This window comes from Ornithorhynchus anatinus, chromosome 12 (genome assembly GCF_004115215.2).
Source record: "Ornithorhynchus anatinus isolate Pmale09 chromosome 12, mOrnAna1.pri.v4, whole genome shotgun sequence".
Classification (NCBI taxonomy): Eukaryota; Metazoa; Chordata; class Mammalia; order Monotremata; family Ornithorhynchidae; genus Ornithorhynchus; species Ornithorhynchus anatinus.
Genome location: NC_041739.1, coordinates 51,646,840 through 51,667,287, shown reverse-complemented (window position 1 = coordinate 51,667,287; position 20,448 = coordinate 51,646,840). Strand labels below are relative to the sequence as shown.

The 20,448-nt window shown below is 43.6% G+C and overlaps 1 protein-coding gene across 10 annotated transcripts in view; it reads left to right on the top strand.

The window, feature by feature from the left end:
• LOC100081375 (PDZ and LIM domain protein 5) overlaps nucleotides 1-20,448 on the top strand; it is a 205,032-nt gene that overhangs the window by 92,959 nt on the left and 91,625 nt on the right. For all 10 annotated transcript variants that reach the window (XM_029076919.1, XM_029076924.1, XM_029076923.1 and 7 more), the window contains exon 3: nucleotides 16,296-16,447. In XM_029076919.1, the coding sequence (XP_028932752.1) occupies nucleotides 16,296-16,447 (152 nt within the window). The remainder of the gene's footprint in view (nucleotides 1-16,295; nucleotides 16,448-20,448) is intronic.

Sequence of the window (20,448 nt, the reverse complement as noted above, 5' to 3'; positions counted from 1 at the left end):
ATGCTTATTGCTTTTTGAGAAATCCGAGGCCGTTTTTTCCCACCAACGTATTAGTGTCTGGTGTGGTTTTAAAATTATTTTAATTAGTCCCTCACAATGTCTAAAGTTGCATTTTAGACAAAAAATTTTCCTGCGGAGGATCGCTCTAGTTGTGACTGTGGTGTTTCTGGGGTTGCTGGGTAGGGCAAGCAGTTTGACAGACCTTGTTCGGTTAGGCAAGCTATTCATTTAGGTTAGAATAGGTTGGCTGGGAACAGTGCTCAGTGCTTAGAACAATGCTCAGTGCTTAGAACAGTGCTTGGCACATAGTAAGCACTTAACAAATACCATCATAAGCTTGGCCCATAGTAATAATGATGGCATTTATTAAATGCTCACTATGTGCTGAGCACTGTTCTAAGTGCTGGGTTAGATGCAAGGTAATCAGGTTGCCTCATATGGGGCTCACAGACTTCATCCCCATTTTACAGATGAGGTAACAGGCACAGAGAAGTTAAGTGACTTGCCCAAAGTCACACGGGGATGGGGGGGCAATAATAGAGTATAAGAATTTTTATATAAGTATTGTAAGGCTGGAGTGAGTTTCGAAGTGCCTGAGGCCTGGACAGCTTAAATCTACAGTCAATGCAGAGGAGCAGGTGGGCAAGGGTAAGAAAGGGCTCGACTTGAAGATGAAATCAAGGGGTGTATTTGCTTGCCGCTGGAGTATTTGAGGCTTGTTTCCTCCATGAACCGTGAAGCGAGTGACCACAGGGGCCACTGTGAAGCAATGGAAACCACAAGCCGTAACTCATGCACCAAGTGCTGATTGTGTTGAACTTCTCTGTTCACCTCCAAATGGAAGATCGGGGCCCCCGATGAGGGAGTTGGGACGAAAGGCAGTTGGTTCTTTGTCATGCTCCTTAATAGTTCAGATGCTTAATTCTAATTTGAGGACAGAGTGAGTCTCTTGGGTGGGAGCCTTTCTCAATGGATTTAGACCAAGTCTGCTTGCATTTATAAGCTGAACTCTCACAAGCCCTTAGTACGGTACTCTCCATATAGTAAGCACTCAATAAATACCATTGCTTGATAGACTGATTGATCTCTTACCCATGCTTAACATCTAGTCAGTACTGGTTAAAAATCTGAAAATGGCTCCTCGCCTTTTAACTTCTTCCGTCATCACCCAGTGGGAAGAGTTTACGACTGAGCATCAGGAGATGTGAGTTCTAATTCTTCTCTGTCACTTGCCTGTGGAGTGACCCTGGGCAAGTCACTTAACTTCTCTGGGCCTCAGGTCCCTCATTTGTAAAACGGGGGATAAGTATCTCTTCTCCCTTCCGCTTAGTGTGTGAGCCTACTGTTTGTTTGAGCCTCATGTTTGTCTCTAGACTGTAAGCTCGTTGTGGTTAGAGAACATGTCTGTTTATTGTTATTTTGTACTCTCCTAAGCACTTAGTACAGTGCTTTGCACACAATTAGCACCCAATAAATACGATTGAATGAATGATTGAAGAATATCTACCCTAGTGCTTAGCATAATGCTTGGCCCATAGTGAGTGCTTCACCAATATCTCAGTTATTATTCTTGGGTGAGTAAAATTAACATTTTCTGTTTTGTCTGTAAAGGAGTTACTGAATAAAAATCTTAATCTTGGAGTCAGAGGCCTTGCAAATTTCCCTAGGGAAATATGACATTTTTGGATGCAGCATCATTGGCTGTCTGCTAGGGGCATTTTTCTTTCTCTTAAGCATGCTGGGGATTTAGCCACCTGTTGCAATTAATAATTGCTTCCCACCTGAAAGTTTCTGGGCTGCTGAAAATCACTTGACAGATTCCAGCACATTACTTGTAGATATGCCTATGAGCGAGGCGAATAGAATACGAGAATTCTTAGGAGATCTTCTGGCCCTAGAAATGGACATTTTCTAATAGAAATAATATTTGGGTCTATAGAGGGTTTTCTGTCTTGACTTCAGTAGGGGAAAATCCATTGAAAGTTGGCCACAAACAGCAATAACTAAGATACTGGACTGATGCCAAACTGACTTTGGAGATTATTGGTATTCTGATGTGAAAAAGCTCCATGGAAGAGCTTTCCGTTATAGACTGTTAGCACAGCCTTGAGTGAAAAAATGCCTGTTACTTCTAGAAATAGTTTCTGAAAATAGGGGTTCTAATAAAATGAAAAGCACACAAGCTGAGGGCTGGGATGGTTTCCAAGAAGAAGCCAAGTGATCCAACATTCTCCTCCTCCTCCTCCCTCTCCTCCTTTCCAACTTCACATATTTCGTTTTTGTCCTGGACCTTTGGAAGAATAGGGGAAGATGGTCGTGACTGCCCACAACCCTACTCTGTATTCACCCTTTTACTTGAGATGCTCTTTTTTAATTGTTTGGTTTTTGCAAATCACGCTTGCTATTTCCAGGGAGGGAAAGAAATGCATTCTTTTGGAGCAATGACTATATTTTAAATTGTACACCACCTAGCAACCCATGGGTGTTTATTGAAGGGGTAATAATACAGCTACCATGTAACGCCATTGGACGTGATGTAAAACTCAAGTGAACAGTCATTAGAAGGATGGAAAACCACAAACTGTGCTGTTAGTGGGTACTCGTGTGCATTCCCCATTGTGCTGCTCCCTTGGTGCTTACTTGCTTGTTGTACCCACTGCTCTAGGGAGTCAGTCAGTCATATTTATTAAGCACTTACTGTGTGCAGAGCACTGTACTTGGGAGAGTACTATATAACAAACAGGCACATTCCTTGCCTACTTGCCTAGCTTAAAGTCTAGAGGGGGAGACAGAAAATAATAATAGGGAGAAGACTGGTGGAAAAGTGTTTCTCACATTGTGCAAACCACTATAATCTGATTGTATTCCTCCCTTGGAATTTCAGGGGGAGTGGTTTAGAAAAGCTCCTTTGCATGAGATAAAACCGTAAAAACCTTCTGTGCTATCTAAGTACAGCTTCACTTAAACAGCTCATGGCGGGGGCCGGCGGGGGGGCGGGGGGGGGCAGGGTGGCCAAGAAATCCACGAATCCCAAGTGACTACTATATGTAAATAATTTTATGCATATCTCCCTTGTTTCAATGTAGGCCCCTTGTTGGCAGAGAGAAGGTATTTTCCCAAGTGCCTATGAGCCAATAAATTCCATTAATTCGACAACAGTCAATTCCACTGCTTGGGTTCTCGGTCCCAAAGTTTTTGTGACCAGACTAAGACTCGGGCTTGTTTTATGACGGAAAGCTTCGTCATCCCAGCTATTTCGGATCATTTTAAAAATTCCTTTTAGAAATCAGTTCTCTGCCACTTCGGGAAACCTTGATCTAGCTGTCCCCTGTTGTCCCCTCCTATTTGGAGTGAGATCCAAACTATAGGAGCCACTGGTCGGGGACCTACTCTATTTTAAAATGTGTCTGGGCCATGATAGCATTTCTGGGAGGAAAAGACGTCAGATAAAATAACCCAGGAAGCGGTTGGTGATGGTGTAAACTGATGGCCTTTCCAGTGGATCTGGATACTTGCCATGCTTGGGTGATTAAGGTGGGTCATTAATTAGCCAAGTGAGAGAGTCCGAATCCATTTCTCACAATATCCATTAACCAAAAAAACCACTGGAAAAACCAGTGTGGCTTAATGGATATAACACAGGTCTGGGAGTCAGAAAGACCTGGGTTCTAATCCTGGCTCTCCCATATGTCTGCTTTGTGACCTTGGGCAAGTCACTTCATTTCTCTGGGCCTCACCTACCTCATATGTAGATTGGGGATTAAGTGTGTGACCCCATGTGGATCAGGGACTGTGTCCAACCTGATTAACTTTTATCTACCTCAGTGCCTAGGACTGTGTTTGGGACATAGTAAGCACTTAACAACTACCATATGCTCTGCTCTATTTCTTGGCCCTTGACAAAGAAATCTGACTCCCACCTCAGCCCCTGCCACAGAAAGTTGGGTTGAAGTTCTCACTTGTTAGTTTTGCCTTTGAACAGCAGCTGGCCAGCTCGGTCCATCAAATTGTGGTATTTATTGAATGCTTAATAGGTGCAGTTCAAGTTAGTGTTTCTTGTAGAATGACTGACCACTAAGGCTGTTACTAGAACTTGGTAATTTTTAATTGACAGCAGTTGAGCCTGAGTGTTGTCCACATATTTCTCAGGAGAGATGGTAAATGTAGAAAAAGTACAACATTCTTATTTTCGACTTTTAAGCAAATCATTGTCATGCTGTCAGAATGTGGTACCCCTGCCGGTTCTGTAGCATCACACAAATTCATCAATCAGCACTATTTATTGAGCTGTGTGCCAAACTCTGTGCAAAACTCTTGGGAGAGTACAGTAAAGAAACAAATTTCCTTCCTTCAGCATCCTTTTCTTCAAACCAGCCTATTCCTCCGTGCTCACCTCCTCTCTGGTTGCTGGGGGAGTTCTCCAAGAGAAGAATACTCCCCCAAGCACTGGGCACAGTGCTCCGCATATAGTAGGTGCTCAGCAAATCCTGTTGAACTTTTTCCTTCCTCCCAAAGGGAGACTCAGTTGTCTTGAAGCTTTTCTTCTTTGAAAAGCTCTTGTTTTGCCTCTTTTCAGAATGTTACTTTTCTCTCTAGTCTTAATGTTAAATTTTGCCAACTACCTAAAGACCCATGGAAAGAGCATGGGTCTGGGAGTCAGCGGATCTTGGTTCTAATCCCGCCTCTGCCACTTTTCTGCTATGTGATCTTGGGCAAGTCATTTGACTTCTCTGTGCTTCAGTTACCTCATCTGTAAAATGGGGATTAAATTTCCATCCCTCTTTGACTGTAAAACCCATGTAGGACAGAGATTGTGTCCAGCCTGATTACCCTGAACCTACCCCAACATTTAGAACTGTGCTTGACACATAGGAAGAGCTCAACAAATACTATTATTATTTACTTTCTTTATCTGCTTGAGAGAATATCAGTGGCATCACTTCATGTCAAAGCTAATGTCCAACTGGGTTGTGATGCCTCATGTTGGCCATCCTGTCAGCTTTGTGTTATTTCTTTTTAAAATTCAGTATTTGAAGGTTGTTTTTGGTGGGGGTGGGGAGAAAGTAACAATAAAAAAAATAATAATAATGGTATTTGTTAAGCGCTTACTATGTGCAGAGCACTGTTCTAAGTGCTGGGGTAGATAGGGTAATCAGGTTGTCCCACGTGAGGCTCACAGTTAATCCCCATTTTACAGGTGAGGTAACTGAAGCACAGAGAAGTGAAGTGACTCGCTCACAGTAACACAGCTGACAAGTGGCAGAGCTGGGAGTCGAACCCATGACCTTTGACTCCGAAGCCCAGGCTCTTTCCACTGAGCCACGCTGCTTCCCGATGAAATATCAGATGAAACTGGATGGAAATTACAGAAATATCCCCAACCGTTCTGTTCAGCAGATTTTCTTGATTGAGTTGTGACAGCGAAGACAGCGTTTTGGATTGACTGCAGTTGGCATGCAATGGAGAAAATGGACTATTTGAAGTTTTTCTTATTCTCTAAGATATAAATCTATTTCAACAAGTCTAAAGACCCACAGGACAGCTGTCCCAGTTGATTTAAGATCTTTTTACCAGAGCTAATAGGACCCAAAGGAATCCAAATCGCATTAAAGCGTCTGAGTGGACTCGTTTAATCCGATCCTGTTGAGATTAAATTTGGCATTCAGTAGAATGACTGCATTTCTAATTACTATCTAAACTACTTTACATTCATATATTATTGAATTGCTCTGGTTTGTCAGACGCCTCCCTCTACTGAATAATCTAATTACATTTTTGGAAAAGCAGTCGTTGGAAGTTATGTAACTCTCATTGTCGAGTTGAAGCCAAAGTTTTAATTGCAGTGGGTAAGGGATTTGCCTTAAATCAACCGGTGGTATTTATTGAGCACTAACTCTGTGCAGAGCACTGTACTAAGAGAGTGGAAGAGCACATTACAACAGAAGATAACTGAACAGTGTGGTATATTTGATGGCTGAGGGGGCAGGAGTGGGAGGTTATCATCATATAGGGGCTACTCCAAACATCCTGCTAAGCTCATTCATTCATTTGTATTTATTGAGCACTTACCATGTGCAGAGCACTCATGGAAAGGGAACGTGCCAGGGAACGTCTGCTGATTCTGTTGTATCGTACTCTCCCAAGCGCTTAGTATAGTGTTCTGCATATAGTAAGTGTTCAGTAAATAGCACTGATGATGATGATCCTGGCACCCCATTGGAGGCCAAAGACTCAGATGGAAGGGCCATTTGTTAGACCTAGGAATGGTGTAGGTTCGTAGATTTCTGTTCTTCTGGACATTATTGCAGACACCCCTGGAACTTGAGAATATTTGTTCCCCCTCTCCTACTTAGATTGTGAGCCCTATGTGGGACAGGGACTGTGTCCAACCTGATTAACTTGATCTATCCCAGTGCTTAAAACACATAGTAAGTGCTTAACAAATACAATAATATTAATGATAGTAATAATAGTACTAACCTGATGCATCACAAGGGGTTAGGGAAGGCACAGAGAACAGGGAGAGAAAGGATGTTGTTCATCATGACACCTTGGGTGTGAAAGGAATAATTTTACATTCACTCATTCGTAGAGTCCAGAAAAAAAGGAAATCTCAAGATTCCCATTATGTTGTAAGCTCCTTGGAAGCATTCAGTAAATGCCATGGCTTGTTTTCGTTAAAGTGGGTTCACGTTTTTTTCCATAGGATACCATTCTTCACTTATAATATTTTATATTGGTATTTTACAGATACCACAGCCAGAAATAAATGAAAGTTTAGCACTTCGGGATTGTCTCTGCTTGTTGCCCAATTGTACTTTCCAAGTGCTTAGCACAGTGCTCTGCACTCAGTAAGCGCTCAATAAATACGATTGAATGAAATAAGACCATTTTTAACAAAAATACAGTTTTTTGCTAATCTTTGCTGCCATTTTCATTGTAATTTGGCCTACTCAAACATTACTTTGCTACTCTTAATTTGTATTATATATTATTATAAGAGCATATCCCTAAAGAGAAATAGAAATGGATATTGTTTTTTAAAAGAAGTAGATTTCCATCACACAGGCTCACCTACGTCGACACAAGTGACTTAGTCCACAGCCTTTAAGTTCATTTCCTTTCCCTCCCTATAGTTTACTTTAATGTCTTTTCCCCCTGCTACATTGTAAGAGCCTTAAGGGTAGGGATTATGCCTGCTTGTTCAGTGGTACTCTCCCAAGTGCTTAGTACAGTGCTCTGTACATAGTGAGCGCTCAATAACTAGCATTGATTGAATCACCAGTGTTGGAAGTAGGGTGGTACCTTCTTTGGGCATTGAATCCAGATTAGGGCGTAGGTTTAGTGATACGTGGCACGGAGTGGTATGAGGAGAATGAGGAAGAACTCTGAATCCAAAACGCTGCCGGGTAGTTGATCTTTGATCCTTGAAGCCACAAACCTGGTATTGACATTTCCACTGATGATTTTGTTTGACAGTAATTCTTCCAGTATGGTGCTTCTGTTAGGTCTTTGCTTTGTCATCCATGTGGGAGTCACAATTTTAAAACCTAATGGGTTTTTGCTGTTCTTTTGGTGGTGACAACGCTTTTGCTAACATTTCCTTATAAGGATTCCTAAAGTAAAATTGGGCAGGTCACCTTTCATTCATTCATTCATTCAGTCATATTTATTGAGCGCTTACTGTGTGCAGAGCACTAACTAAACGCTTGGGAGAGTACAGTATAACAATAAACAGACATTCCCTGCCTACAACATTTACAGTCTAGAGGGAAAGATAGACATTAATATAAATAAATTACAGAAATGTATGTAAGTGCTGTAGGTCTGGAACCTAAAACAGGGTGGTTTGGCCCACTGAGGGCATTTGGGAGGGAACAAAGTAGCGAGAAGCGGTGTGGCCTAGTGGTTAAAGCACGGGTCTGGGAATCAGAAGGACCTGGGTTCGTATCCCAGCTCCGCCACTTGTCTGCTGTATGACGTCGAGCAAGACACTTCACTTCTCTTTGCCTCTGTTACCTCACCTGTAAAATGGAGATTAAGACTGTGAGCCCCACGTGGGACAGGGACTGTACCCATTTGGATTACCTTGTATCTATCGCTGAGCTTAGAACAGTGCCTGGCACATAGTAAGCACTTAACAAATACCATTAAAAAAAAATAAATGAAACAAAGGTTGGAGTGATCATCTTAGGAAACTTTAGCATGTGCACAATGAGGCATCCTCCCTCCTCCATTGGGTCCCCAACTCACTCTGGCACTACCGATCCAGTTACACATCATTTCTCTCCCTTTTGCACACATTATTTCTGCAGTTGGCAATTGAGAAATGTGGGAGGTCTGAAAAGAGACAGAAAACGGGCTTAGGTCCCCTGGCAGACCAAATTCTGAGGTGCTGGGGGAGATGTGCCACATCGCCACTTGGATTTGGCTCAAATTCTCTCTTTTTCCAGGATAAATGGGAAATTCCCAATGGGCTCTTTGGTGTCTGGACACTTAGCTGACTTGGTATTTATATAGAGAAGCAACTTGGCCTTGTGGATAAAGCCCAGACCTAGGAGTCAGAGGACCTGGCTTCTAATCCCAGTTTCACCTCTTGTCTGCTCTGACCATGGGGGAGTCACAGAACATCTCTGTGCTTCCGTTTCCTCATCTGTAAAATGGGGATAAGATGCCAGCTCTCTCTACCTCATAGACTGTGAGTCCCTTGGGGGAGAGGGATTGTGTCTGACCAGATTGTCTTGCCTCTCTCCCAGCGTTGTCCCAGCATGGACAATTTACTATTGTCTGTGGCAATAGTAAGCTCTTAGATACCACAACTATTATAATTATAAATATCGGAGTTTTCCTTTTCTCCCATTTTTGGCACGGTCTTGTCGATCTGCTTCAGTGTCAGTGTCCTAGCCCAAGGTTTCCCGAATTTTGGTAGCAGCGATGTTAGGGAGGGGATGGCAGATATTTTCCCAGGCCATTTTCCCATGATTTTCTGACGTGGGAAATTCCAGTCAACGTTTCCCTCGCCAGCTATCTTGTAGGCTGTGCTTCCTACAGTTACCGTGGATCTGGTAACATTCCTGTCCTACCCCTGGCATTTGAACAATTCCGTTTCGAAACTGAGCTTGCTGCAACTATGCAGGAGATTGGATGTTTGCATTTTGGGAATGGCTGAAGATTGTGCATGTGTGTGGCAGAGAGGAAGCTGTTTACATCAGCAGTGACTGACGAGGGTGTCTGAACAGCAAAGAACAGATAACACTACAGCTCTCCTGGGAGGGTCTGAAGTGACTCACTGTCTCAGTCTCTGTAATTTAAGGAAATGTTTGACAAGTCCTGAGGCATGTCACCCTCTTTATAATCCTCAGTGTCTCTCCATTCCAGCTCTACGCTTCTCTCCTAGAGATCTGGATTAAGGAAAAGGAGAGTCCAGAGTGGCATCTTTAGGGAAGTCATTTGAAGATGGACTTTGAGAAGCAGCATGTCATAGTGGATAAAACACAGGCCTGGGAGTCAGCGACCTGGCTTCTAATCCTGGCTCCACCACTTGTTTGCTTGGAGCAATCACATCACTTCACTGTACCTCAGTTACTTCATCTGTAAAATGGGGACTAAGACTATGAGCCCTAGATGGGCCGTGGTCTGTGTCCAACCCGATTATCTTGTATCTACCCCAGTGCTTAGTACAGTATTTGGCACATATTAAGCACTTAACAAATACCATTTTAAAAAGTATGTTCATGACACCTTGCTTATAGTTTTTTTGTCTTGGAAAAAGACTTTGCCCAGTGAGGAAATGAGTTTCAAAGTGTCTTGGGTCCAGATGATGTTTTCTTCTTTGGAAGTAATTTTGAGCAGCACTCTGCTGCACGCCTGGGAGGCTAGGGTGAGCTAGCCCCACTTCTCTCTGAGTTGGATCCCATGAGGGTGGGGGATTAGATTGCATAGATGCTCTAAAAGCTGCCTTTACCACAGGGAAATGGAACTGGTTTGGAATTCAGGTGGGTGGTTATTTGAAAGCCACAAGGAGGATGGGATGGAATGGTCTGAAAGCCGGTTTTTAGGTATGCTGTAAAAGCTTAACATGGCACTGCCTGGTGGAAAGAATACACTGTTAAATGTCAGACCTGGGTTTCAGGCCCAGATGGGCTGCTTTGCTACTTTATGACCTGTTCTACCTCCCCTCTTAAACTGGGAGCCCCATGTGAAACAAGGACTGCATCCCATGGGATAATCTTGCCTCTGCCCTTCGTTTAGCACTGTGCTGGGCTCATTTAAGTGCTTGACAAATTCCATTATCATTATTTGTATTATTACAGGTCAAAACAAAAGCAAAGGAAAGGGGATTTAAGAGTGGGTTCACCCGGCAATCTCCACCACATGGAAGAGGGAAGGGCAATGACCTGAGACTAGTTATGGGGAAGCACATGTATACATAACTCTTGCCCTGGGACAGACCCTGGTGAACGAATCAGTTGTCAAGAATTCTACCATTACCAAAACAACTGACGTTTCGGCTTTAGAAACTTGTTTTCACATGCAATGAATTTCTTGGTCGACGTGGCATTTCACCCCAGACCTAGGCGGGGCAAGCTCTAGGTTCAGCAGATGATGGCCCGCTCACAGTGGGTGGGCTGGGTTCATCCCAACTTTTCCCAGAGATCTGGACTCTTAGTTTTGTCCCAAAACTGGATCCAGGGACCTGGTGACGCTTGTCAGTCTGAGGCGGGAACATTTCTGGTTTTGTTGTTGCACGTTGTCACATCTTCCGGCCTTATGCAAACAGTCGTTGCTGACACAGGCGGGCTGATAGGCTGAGGGTCCTGGGCATTGGGCAGACACATGGTCCCCCCAGCATGGCCCCCCAGTATGGCCATGTCCTCTAAGTGACTATACTCTCACCCAGTCTCACCTCTAGGCTGTAAGCTCATTGTGGGTGGATATGTGCCTGCTTATTGTTGTATTGTGTTCTCCCAAGCACTTAGTACCATGCTCTGCACACAGTAAGCACTCAATAAATATGATTGACTGACTGACCCAGGGAGCAGTTGTAAATTGAATGGACTCTCTGGACTCCAGCAGGCATGCAGCGAAGCAGTTGCCCTTTTTTTTTTTTTTCAAAGTGGTATTCAAGTGTTTCCTTTTGCTGGACATTGTTTTAAGCACTCAGGTAGATACAGGTTGGACACAGTCTGTATGGGGCTCACGGTCTTAATGCCCATTTTACAGATGAGGTGACTGAGGCACAGAGAAGTTGTGACTTGCCCAAGGACACACAGCAGACAAGTAGCTTTGAGTTCATATCCTTGCCTCCTCAAAGTTTAACCAGAAGTTTGACTAGAAGCTAGCTTAAAATGCCATCAACATCCCCAGATGTCAGCATTAGGTGGGTGCATTGATTTTAATAATAATGATAACAGTAATTACCGTGGTATTTGTTAAGCAGTAACTCTGTGCTAAGCACTGAGGTAGATACAATACACTCAGAATGGATGCATCCCAGTTTAATATATATGGGGTTCTCAACCTAAGGAAGAGAGAACAGATATTAAATCCTCATTTTAAAAATGAGGAGAATGAGACCTGTTGAAGGTAAGTGACTTGCCCAATATCACACAATCGGCAAGTGGTGGAGCCAGAATTAGAACCCAGATTTCTTCCCAGTCCTGTGCTCTTTCTGCTAGACCACACTGCTTCCCACTAATATAGAAATATACTTATAGAGTTCATTTCTGCCCCTGAAAATGTTTTTATTAAAAATACAGGTGGCACTGAAGCGAAGTTCTTTTCAGAAACCAGGTTTTCCATTTTGGGAAACCTTTATTCACCCACCAGGAAGGTATGTCTGCATGTAGTTGAATGCTGAGTCTTGGGAGGCCTCTGACTTAAATGCAATTTGCCGGTTTGGGACTTAAGATCTTAGTGAAGCAATGAGGTTATGATTCCTCTCGTTTCCCTCCCAGAGGGCAGCGAATGCTGGAGGCACAAGTTCAATGTTAGTCATCTTGTCCCCTGCCATGACCACCTTGTGGAGTTGGTGGGAACTGCCAGAATTTGGTTTTTCTAGCCTTTTTCTTCATGCTCAGGAAATGAGAACCTTTTCCCATGCAATATGGAAACCTCTGAGGTCTTGGGAAAGACAATAGAGACAGAGAGTGGGGTACCAGAGAAGTTTGGTGTTCCTTTCTAATAATAATAATTGTGGTGTTGTGATTCAGCACTCAATCATTGTGTCAAATGCTGTACTAAGCACTGGGATAGAGACAAGAAAATCGAATAATAACAATTGTGGTATTAAGTGCTTACTATGTGCCAGGCATTGTAGATGCATTATGTGCGGGGCACTGTGCTGGGGTAGGTAGAAATTAATCAGGTTGTACACCGTCATTGTCCCACATAGGGCTCAAAATCTTAATCCCTATTTTACAGATGGGATATCTGAGGCACAGAGAAGCAAAGTGACTTGCCCAAGATCACACAGAAGTCAGGTGGCAGAGCCAGTCGTAGAATTCAGGTCCTTCTGACTCCCAGGCCCATGCTCTATCCATTTGGCCACGCTGTCACAAATGGGGCTCAGCTGCTAATGGGGTGGGAGAACAGATTTTTTTGTCTCCATTTTAACAGATGAAGGAACTGAGGACCAGAGAAGTTAAATGACTAACCCAAGGTCACTGAACAGCCCAATGGCAGAGTCTGGATTCGAATCCAGGCTGCCTGCCTTCCAAGCCCATGCTCCTTCCCCTAGGCCATGCTGCTTCTTTCCGCAGAGAATCATGGTGGGGCTATGGTCCTTTGTCCAATCTGATTAACCTGCATCTACCCCAGTGCTTAGAACAGTGCTTGCCACATGTTAAGCACTCAAGAAATACAATACATAAAAAAAGAGAGAAAGGACCCATGACTGACTTTGGGAAAAACACGCCTCTCCTCCAGTATTTATAACTCTAGGAGAACTCATTTTCTAAACAGATCCGAATGAGAAACCAGAATAAATGTCCTGTCCAAAAGGGAGCAGCCTGCTTCTTTTTAGCTCTCTGCCCTGTAGAACTGGGGCTGTTTTTCACCACAGCGAAAGTATTTTCTTTTGTCATTTATACAAGGAGCAGATGGGTGTCAATGTCCTTCCTTCCTTGGACCTTTCAACTCTCAGAGCACTCAACTCCTCCGCCCCCATAGCTGACAAGCAGATGAGCTAATTTTAGCGATCTGCTCAGCAGATATCCCAGCCTCCACTGACCGGCCCCTCTGAAACCCAGACCCCAGTAGACTAACTTTAGCCCATCAACTGTGGGAGGTGTGGTAGGATGGGAGAGGGAGAAAATGGAGGGCTCGGGGAGGTGCAAAAATTTACCTTACTTGCAGCAAAATCATTCATTATGGACCCGTGACTCCTTTAAATGTCCTTCCCACTAGCTCTCCTGTAACCTCTCCCAGGCTGCTGCTGCTTCGAAGCTATGGAATCTGGTGTGAGAAACATTTGGGAATTTTCTCCCAAACTTTCCTAAGGCTGCCAAATCAATCCTTTCAGCTTGATTTATGCACCAGAAGAACGTCACTTTTGCGTAAACACCCAGGCGGTGTGAGAAATTCTCCCTTCATGGGAGTGTAGTTTTTTAATTACCCTGTGGGTTTTCTAACTCTAGACAGTTCTCTAGCAAGCAATACTGTCCAATCATCTGTTTTCACTTGCACTCTTTTCAGTTATTTATGTAAATTGGAAAATATTGAGGGGAAGGCTTTATCTGAGAGATTTTTAAAAGAAAATTTAAGAAACTGGTTTGGCATTTCTAATAATAATAGTTGTGGTATTTAAGCACTTACCATGTGCCAAGTACTGTTCTAAGCACTGGGGTCATCACCAAATGCCCTCAAGTCTTTAACTCTATGGACATATTTTCTCCAGAAAGCCCTATCTTGCTCATCTGTAGACATTCTGGTATGAATATTTTTCGAGTTTTCTTAGTTAATAAGAATGCGGAAGTGGTTTACCATTGCCATCTTCTACGCAGTAAAAACTTAAGTCTCTGCTATTGTCTTTGACCGTCATTTTGATTACTTGATGATTCACTTTTGACTCTTTTCCATGCCGCTGCCTCCCAGCACAGATGAATCGACTTTGACGCTTCAACTTAGACTTTTCCTTTATGGGTGACCCTGATGAGTGACTGTCCCTCAGTAACATTGCTCTAAGCTTCATTGGCTTACACAAACTCACCTGCCACAATGAAGGCGTTGATTCATAGGAGAGAAGCACTTGGGTAGGTACAAGAGAAGCAGTGTGGTTCAGTGGAAAGAGCATGGGTTTAGGAGTCAGAGGTCATGGGTTCTAATCCCAGCTCCGCCACCTGTCAGCTGTGTGACTTTGGGCAAGTCACTTGACTTCTCGGTGCCTCAGTTACCTCATCTGTAAGATGGGGATTAAGACTGTGAGCCTCATGTGGGACAACCTGATTACCCTGTATCTACCCCAGTGCTTAGAACAGTGCTTGGCACATAGTAAGCACTTAACAAATGCCAACATTGTTATTATTATTACAAGGCATTCAGGTTGGACCCAGTCCCTGTCCCCCAGGGGGCTCACAGTCTTGATCCCCATTTTCCAGATGAGGTAACTGAGAAACAGAGAAGCGATGTGGCTTGCCCAAGGTCACAGAGCTGACCCATAGTAGAGCCAGTATTAGAATTTAAGTCCCTGACTCTCAGGTCCATGCTCTTTCCACTAGGTCTTGCTGGTCAAACAGTAGCTTAAAGTGGACACTTGTAATAGTAGTTTTAGTAATAATGGTGTATATTGAGCACCCATCGGGTACAAGGCTCATAACACGTTCCTTGTCTCAACTGTGCAGGTATATCTTGCTTCTTTGGTACTGTTTCAAGCATTTAATACAGAGCCTAAATTCTTTTGCAGTAATTCACTTGGTGGAGTAATAGACTTTTTTTGGCTTTTTCCAAAAATCAGACTGAACTTATCCTGGGGCCTTTCCTTAAAATCACAAGACTGTAAGCTCTTCGTGAGCAGGGAATGTGTCCGTTTATTGTTGTATTGTACTCTCCCAAATGCTTAGTACAGTACTTTGCACACAGTATGCACTCCATAAATTTGATTGATTGAACTATTGACCTAGTCCTCTAGTTCAGAAGGTTATTCTGCGGAACTTGTCCAACTGTGCTTTTCTGGGAATTGTTTGCATTGTCTTTTATCTTTCTTGGAACATATCAGTTGTTTGCTTCTCTAAGGGAGGTGGGAAAGACACACATCCCAAAGTAGAAAAAGGTCGGAATCATTACACTAGTGAGACCAGACAGTAAACTTCCTGAGCAAAAGAAAAAGGTTCGAGAAGTAAGGGCTTGTAATACGGATAAGCTTGGCAGTGGTTGAACAAACAAGCCATTTCCCTCCCACCTTGCTGAGATGTCCTGGAGAAAAAGAACAACAGAAAATCGGAAAGATTGGGACAACAAATACCCCCCCCCCCCAGTGAGGAGCAAAACTCCTCTTAGTTAGAGTAGCAGTCATCAATCTGAACCCTGTGGTAGCTTTTCTCAGCCTTCTCAGCGTTGGACTTGGTGTACCACCAAAAAAAAAAAGTCGCCCTTGTATCATTCCTCATCATTTTTTTTGAAAGGACTGAAATATATTTTTATAAGATGCAGAAACCTAGTCCCAACTTTCTTCACTACTAACATAGAATGTAAGATCCTTGAGTGCAGAGAAGGCATAACATGCTTCTGTTGTACTTTCATTCATTCATTCATTCATTCAATCATATTTATTGAATTCTGAAAGTGTGCAGAGCACTGTACTAAGTGCTTGGGAGAGTACAGTACAACAATAAACAGACATATTCCCTGCCCACAATGAGCTTATGGACTAGAGGTCAGGGAGACCGACATTATTCTAAATAAATGCATTACAGATATGTACATAAGTGCTGTGGGGCTGAGAGGAAGAACAAAGGGAGTAAGTCAGGGTGATGCAGATGGGGATCAAGACAGTGAGCCCCGCGTGGGACACAGACTGTATTTAACCTGATTAGTTTGTATCTACCCCCAGCACTTAGTACAGTGCCAGTGTGCATAGTAATTACTTAACAAACATCATTCAAAATAAATGCCATTGCTACTGCTCCTATTATGATGAATTTAGTATAAGTAGTAATAACAGCATTTATTAGGCACCCACTGCTAATATAAATTAAAAGTATAACACAGCCATTCTTTCAGGCTAGATCTTTGCTACCTCCCCTGCTCCTCGGTCTGTGAAACAGACCTCTCCTAACCCTGTTTTGTCTCTGTTGCAGCTTAAAGATGGTGGCAAGGCGTCTCAAGCGAACGTGAGAATAGGCGATGTGGTCGTCAGCGTTGATGGGATAAATGCTGACGGCATGACCCATCTTGAAGCCCAGAACAAAATCAAGAGCTGCACAGGTTCCCTGAACTTGACTCTGCAGAGGTAAGTTATTCTAAAGAGCTGGTAAGGAAAGAAAACAGAAAATCTCTCTCAGTTTGATCGGATCTGAGAGAATCGGAACAACTGACCTGGCACTGGGGCCAGAAAAGAAGATAGGGGAAGAAATCTTCTTGACTAAGTGGCTAGCTCGAGGGGCTTCTTTCACTGGGTTGACCAATCCCTTCCCTTATCTGCTTCCCATTTGCTAAATGGAAAAGCAGCATTTCGATTTTTGTGACTGGAATCCAATCGTTTTTCTCCTCCTCTCTCTCCTCTCAGAGTCCTGGCTTGGACCAGAGGAGGAGCCCTTTTTTAAAATGGCCACAGGCATTCTCATGAGCTCCGGAAGTGTTTAGTCGGGTAGGAGAGAGCGGTCGTCGTTGTTGTCTTCCACAGTAGCCGAATGACGGGGTCTAATGGTATCGGGGTCAACCCACGTTTCATGGGGGGCTTCAGGGCCCCAGTTGGACCTTGTTGTTTAGGAGGGCTACTGTTAGGGCTCGTTAAATAAGGTTGAGAGAATGAATGAGAGAATGAGTGAATAATACTGAGGGGTCCTGACACCTCATAACTGTCCACCCCAAGGTGGCCAAAAATTCAGTGCCCGCTGACTTCTCCCCACCAACCTCATTCTGTATGATGTCATTTCATTACGCTGTGGGCACGCAGCATAACGTATGACATTGTTACGCCATTCTGCATGTGCCTGTTGAACAGTGGAACCAGGAACATTTTTAATAATTATGGTTATGTGTACTATTTAAGTGCATGCTATGTGCTAAACTCTGGGGTAGATATAGGAGGATCACCTCAGATAGTCCCTAGACCCACATGGGGGTCACAGTCTTAAGGCGGAGAGAGGACAGGTATTTCATCCCCATTTAATAGAAGAAGAGATTGAGGCCCAGAGAAGTTAATTGATATGCCCAGAGTCACACAGCAGGTACGTGGTGGAGCAGAGATTAGAATCCAGGCTCTTGATTCCCAGAATGCTGCTCAGACCAGTATTCCATGCTGCTTCTCTGCAAGAGCCCCCAGCATCCCCTTCTGGGTCCAGAGCCATTGTGTTTTCTTCCCACCCCGTCGTTGTTTCCACAGGTCCTTCTTCTGACTCGGACCGGGCACTTGAAAACTTTTCAAAAATGTGCCTGACTGTATCAGCATCCCCTTGCCTTGCTCCACGATCCCAGCAGAAGTCTAAGCCCTCCTTAAATCCCACCTTCAAAGCCCTCCTTAAATCCCACCTTCAAAGCCCTCCTTAAATCCCATCTCCTCCAAGAGGACTTCCCTGACTAAGCCCTCTCCATTTAGAGAGTGGGAGTGGGTACTTAGGAAAGGAAGTGGATGTTCTCCACATTGTTTGGGGCACATCTATGTGGATGCCGGGGTGCAGGAGGGATTAGCATCTCTGAAGGAGTTGGGAAAACCAGACCACATTCCCAGATCACTTTAGAACCTTCGAACAGAAAATCTAAAGATTTTGGATAATTACTGTCTGCACTAGGATTGTGTAAAAACCAGAGTTGCTGGCAAACTGTGAAAAGTTTAGGAAACATTGTGGAGAAAGTTGTTGATTTGTTGCAGCAGGTGTTTTGGAAATTAGATGGCTAAAGAATGTATTCAACTAAGGTATCCGACGTAACTAAGGTATGCACCATTGTGCTTTTTTTCCATAAAGTACCACTGTGTAATTCAGACAAAGAGGTCAATGCGGGAGACTCCTGGAAACTTGTTTTACACTGATTTTCTAGATTTGTCTCTCATAACTTTGTTTATGGCATTCCTGTTGACAAATAGGAAAACTTTTTAGTTAGTAAAATTTTTTCTACTCAGGAAAGAGTTCTAGGAAGAGACATCAGGTGAAGAGAGTGAAAAGCATTTCCTTGTTTGAGGTATCAAAGAGAAACTGACTGTGGACTGTTTTTCCCATTCTAAAATCCCAAAGCATAGTTGGAGTTTTCAGATTCACTCTCTGGATTTAGTGGAGTACTTTGCACCCACTAAGCCTCGATAAATGCTGTTGACTGATTGATTGATGGGGCTATGTACCACACTTACCACCCTCTGTTTTACTCCCCAATATCTTAAGTTTCAAGCAAAGCATTTCCCCAATTCCATATGAATAAACGAAAACCAGATGTTACTTCGTTTGAATGCGTTACTCTTTTTGGCTGATGCGAAGCTGATGAGTAAAGAATCTCATTAGCTACTGAAGGATGATTATTAGGTAATAGAACCTCTGTTTAAAACATTTAAGGAGAACTCCTGAAAAACATGTCTGCATATATCTGCCCCTTGAGAATTTTAAGAGCTGAAAAGATGGAAACCTTAAGTGACTATAAAATGTGATCTTAAGACCAGCCAAATTCCATCCTCCTCCTCGTCCTCATCACTTGTATGTTTTTAATGGTATTAGTTAAGCCCTTAACTATGTGCTAGTCTTAGGGTACAATTAGGGTAGATACAGGCTAATCAGGTAGGACAGAGTCCCTGCCCCACATGGGACTCACAGTCTTAATCCCCACTTTACAGAGAGGATATTGAAGCATAGAGAACTGAAATGACTTGCCCAGGATCACACAGCAGACAAGTGGCGGAGCTTGAATTAGAACCCAAGTCCTTCTGACTCCCAGGCCTGTGCTCTATCCACTAGCCAGTTGCTTCTAGTATTAAAACATCTCCTCAAGGAAGAGCACTGTATTGGTTCCTGTTGTGTGCCTTTAAGGAGCCTGCAATATAATAATAATAATAATGGTGATGGGGTTTGTTAAGCACTTACTGTGTGTCAAGCACTGTTCTAAGTGCTAGGGTAGGTACAAGGTAATCAGGTTGGACACAGTACCTGTCCCACAAGGGGCTTACAGATGAGGGAACTGAGGCACAGAGAAGTTTTGACTTGCCCAAGATCACACAGCAGACAAGTGGCAGAGCCAGAATTAGAACCCCACGTCCTTCTGACTCCCAGGCCCGTGCCGGTTCCCTAATCTGGGAGAGAATGAGCAGCTGAATCCTCCCTTTGAGTGACACTAGACAAGTCCTTGTATCTTCTGTAACACTGCTTCTCCCAAGGGGAAGGCCAGCATTGGCCAACACTTGTAGGCAGGATCCTGAACTTCAATCATTCAGTCATATTTATTGAGCACGTACTATGTGTGTAGCACTGTATTAAGCACTTGGGAGAATACAGTATAACAGTGGGTAGACATGTTCCCTGCCTACGACGAGTTTATGTCTAGAGGGTGGACAGCCCATCCCCTCAGAGCAGGAGCTGAAGGCCACTCTGAGCCCCTCTGCTCCCAAGTCCCAGGGGATTTGTGTTTCCCAGAATCCCCCGGGGGCAGCTTCCCTCCAAGTCATAATAATAATAATTGTGGTATTTGTTAAGTGCTTACTGTGAGCCAGGGACTGTACTGAGTGCTGGATGGTTACAAGCAACTCAGGTTGAACCCAGTCCCCATCCCGTGTGGGACTCACAGTTTCAATCCCCATTTTACAGATGAGGGAACTGAGGCCCTGAGAAGTTAAGTGACTTTCACAAGGTCACACAGCAGATGAGTGGTGGAGCCGGTGTATGAACCCATGACCTTCTGAATACCAGGCCCGTGCTCTATCCACTATACCATGCTGCTGCTTTGGCTTGGCTCCATTGGTTTCAGGAAGGTGTCACTAGTTAAGAGTGCTTTTTTGCAGAAAACAGACATCTTTAAATGAAAGCAAATGCATTTTCCGCTCCTCCATTACTTGTGGGAATGGCCAAACTCTCTCAATCCTTGATGGATAACTGGGTGTGGAAGATACTGTTCTTGACATTTCTTCTGTTCTCGGAAAGGAGTGGCGAGTTGGGTGTTTGTCTTTTATTTTTTTTTCCCCCTAGTCTAGCGGCTGGAACTGATCCTAGGCATTCTCCAGTTGGACCCCGAAAAGAGAAGCTGTATACATCTCAACTGTATACATTTTCGTTACCGTATTTATTTTGTTAATGAATTGTACATCGCCTTGATTCT